General features: G+C 38.3%; 1 protein-coding gene across 1 annotated transcript in view; it reads left to right on the forward strand.

Moving 5' to 3' along the window:
• Positions 1 to 2,623, forward strand: part of LOC101781027 (short-chain dehydrogenase TIC 32, chloroplastic) — a 12,107-nt gene extending 9,484 nt beyond the window's left edge. Inside the window, exons 7-8 of the mRNA XM_004977797.2 lie at positions 93 to 139; positions 1,988 to 2,623. Coding sequence (XP_004977854.1) covers positions 93 to 139; positions 1,988 to 2,146 — 206 coding nt within the window. The 3' untranslated portion in view covers positions 2,147 to 2,623. The remainder of the gene's footprint in view (positions 1 to 92; positions 140 to 1,987) is intronic.
• The last annotated feature ends 1,206 nt before the right edge of the window (positions 2,624 to 3,829 follow it).

Below are 3,829 nucleotides of genomic sequence, written 5' to 3' on the forward strand. Positions count from 1 at the left end.
GGGGAGGGAGTACATCATTTCATTAGTTACACCTATCTAGTTTGTCCAGGTGCCTTCAAACTTATATTGTTCGGTCTGTATCCTCTTTTCAGGTATTGTTTTTGGGCTTGGTAAATTTGTATTCAAAAATGTCCAACAAGTAAGTATGGATCCTCATTCCATTTCTATGAGAAAAGAAAAGGTACTCTGTTATTTTCAGATAGGACTCACGTATAGCACGTATCTGCAACAGAAAGGCTGTGCCGGCAATAGATGTCATAATCTGCCCCAAAGCTTTCCATACTTACTGCCGCTAGACTCTAGTTACTATACGTTTGTTCATTAGATCGGACTGGTTTGTTTGGCCTAATAAATCTTACCATCTTAAATTATCTTCTAAGATCTCCATTTATGGATACAACATCGCCACTAGTAAAAGGGCACCAAGATAAGGTCTCCAACAACTGCTCCAGCAGCAGCCAACAAGGTGCCCTTCTCTAATACCAACTGTGCTCTGTAGTTGTGCGTCAACCTGTTCCACCAGCTTCCAGCTACCACAACGACCTTCACCTTCGCATAGTTTACTGCCAATATATGTGCAGATGATCTCCTAATAACACAATGCTGGGCAGGGTGGACACTATCATGCGGTTCTTAGCGTAAGAAAGCTGCTAGTGAACATTGTTCACTAAATATACTTTGCGCCGCTCATTTCTAATTCTACACAAGAAAAGTATAACCAAATAATCACTTATAATAGGATATGATAGATATATGAAAACCACACGGTCACATCTCCACAGTTCAACAACCAACCTCTACAGACCAAACATAAATATTTAAATCTATCTATGCATATAATTTAGAGTTTCGTAATCATTTTTGCTTGTTTGAAATAATCTTCATACTTTTTTGCTCTTTCGTTGCATTTAATTTCCTTCTTAAAGTATTGAGAAATGCAAATATTTTAGCATTCATAAATTTTGTGAAGAATTTTGAACTGTTGAGTGCATATGCAAATATTTTAACAAAATTCAAAATGTTGATAGTATATATTTATTTGTTACAATGATTGTTAAGTACCGGTGGGTATTTCCAGTTACTTTTTTCTTTAATTTTTTATGACCGTTGAAATGAGGAATTTAATTAACTAAATTAAATTATTAGTACTTGGTCCCACCTATTTGGTACTTTTTGATACTTTTCTTTTGGTACTTCCTATCTTTCCACCGCATGATTTCCAATCATTGTAAAAATCCTTGTTTTATAAAGTGTTGAATCAGGTTATGGAAATTGTGAATTTTTTTTATTTGTTGAGCTGTGTTTCACAATTAGTGTTCAAGCACATTAAAACTTAAAAAGTTGTATTCTCTTGCATGGTTAAGATCTCTATGTGTTGTTTTATCATGGAGAAGTACAGAAATGAACTTATGTAACTAATCGTAAAATATTGTCCACCACTAAGAAGTTTAAAATAAGCACAGCATGAAGTGCATGTTGTTTCTGCATGCCACCACAAACAATATAACCATTTAGAAAAATAATATAACCCGCTAGCTTCCCCTTTGTCTCTGCGTCCGAATCCCGAGTGATAATATCGTCAGAGACCATGCTGGAGTTGGAGAAGAAGCTCCTCCACGTGGATTATGGTGTTGCTCTGGTTAGTTGTCCGAAAATCAAGTGACAGCTGGACGGCTCCAAAACAATTGAATAACCTTTAGCTTTACCGTATTTCTAGTATTGAACATGTTATTTTGCACTAAGTAAAATGGTGCTGGTAATAAGGTGAACCTGCAACTACCTTTTGTTTTGAATAAAGCTGGTTGAACGTGAGCTGGCTAGCTGTATTGTATAACTTTTTGCTGATCATCAACATTATCCAACTATATTAGTTTCAACGTTGTTCATATGGCAAACATCCCATATCATTTATGTGCCAATTAGTTCATATACATTCTGCTACTGTTCAAACGTATGCAGCTTGTGCTTAGCACTGATCATTTTGCAGGGAGCAGCTACAGTATGCTATTTGGCATTGCATCCTCAGGTTGCTGGAATTACTGGCAAGTACTTCGCTGATTGCAATGCTGTTGAACTAAAGTCTCATGCAGCCAACAGGGAAATGGCCAAAAGGCTCTGGGATTTCAGTGTGAGCCTACTCCGTTGATACAAGTTATGAAGGTAGTTGTTTTGGCGTTCTTGAGATTACTCAAATAGCATCACGCAGTTTCAGTCTGTAAAGTCTGCAATCGTCTGGCGTTCGAATCGGTGCCTAGCAACTGTGTGTCAAGGAACTACATTTAGGTGCTGTGAAACAGCAAGGCTTCTTCAGCAAGTGTACCTGAAGCCCCATATGTGAGTGGTCAGGGAACTGTCCTCGCCCATCGAACTACTGTAAAGACTAATAATACCAGATACAGTAAAAAAAATAACAGTTGTAGTACATATTGTTGTTGAACTACCTCATGAAAGCAATCAGTATGGTGTAGGATGTATCATGATTGGACTTAAATGCGGAGATAGAAATGTTAGGAAATATTGCGATGAGCATACGCCATCTTTTCCTTGCGATAATCTGCAAGGCAAACTGAATTTAGACTAGAATTACTGAGGGTTGTAACCAATAAATTATTATCACTACAAGATATGCAATAATTACTGAGGGTTTTAAGCAAGTGCTGAAGGGGCCTAGTATTTTCAGATACTTAACAGGAATTTTTGGTCAGCAATTGTTGATTGGCAATTCATCTTCACCGTTGGAAAATGATCCTGTGATACCCAAACAGCCTCAGCCATTGGTGGAGAAAATAATAAAGAATGGAATCCCATAAGCCACTTTGAAGAAAACTCTAGGGATTAGCTTTGAATCTGGTAGTGTATGATCTTTATTGTTATTTACATAAATGATGTCATTAGCGTATTTTATGACATTTTTGCATATGAACTCATACATAAGCAATTATTCATATATTAGATGTTTCCTCGTTCATACAACCATAACAAAGTCCTCGTGGACAAACAGGATTCGAGGATTATTAGTCCTCCTAAAAATTTCCCTAATTACCCACAATGTTCTTCTAGAATTCTAGGGACAGACCTCAGTTCATATTTTGCATTGCAAAAACAGGACCAAAGTTTAGGTTCGTCTTACAACTCAGTTCACCAGCTTAACAGAAACACGCAGACCACAGGAACGACATAAATCATGCTCCAATTTCACTTACCAACTGGTTCAACCTACCAACATAAGGGAAAGGAAACTAAGCATAACGGGATGATAGAACATCCTGTTAATCCGCCGCCAAGAGAGCAGACAGCTTACTGTCTTCCCAGTGATAGAACATGCAGCTGGGAGCTCGCCAACAAAGCTTCCTGTCAAGTCTTAACCTTCGTTATTCATTAGAAGTTGTTTCCCTTTCAGCCAGCAACACCCGTCGGCAGTATCCTCGGCAGTGTCCTCACCAGCTACGAGCTGCCCCATTGTCCTCCAGGCTCCACGTCGCTAGATGACGACCAGGGCAGAGCAGACACAAGCTCTTCACACACAACAGCCATCATTTGTGTAAAATAACAGTGTAAATAGCATACATCTTTGGTTTCTTCAACTACCATCACTACTAAAAAGATAAGGTTTTCTACAATTCAACACAATAACTCGATTCCTGAGGCCTCTCATTTCCATTTGTACTTTGGGCGCGGATAGAGGATAGAAATTATATTAGTCGAGTTAGCAGTATGCTTTGCCAGCTAGATTGCAACAGAGCGCGTGATGGAAAAGTTGTAGGCACAAACGGATATACAGGAGGATGCATGTGCATATATGATATATACGAAGTGCTGCAGATTAGAA

This window comes from Setaria italica, chromosome VII (genome assembly GCF_000263155.2).
Source record: "Setaria italica strain Yugu1 chromosome VII, Setaria_italica_v2.0, whole genome shotgun sequence".
NCBI classification, from domain to species: domain Eukaryota; kingdom Viridiplantae; phylum Streptophyta; class Magnoliopsida; order Poales; family Poaceae; genus Setaria; species Setaria italica.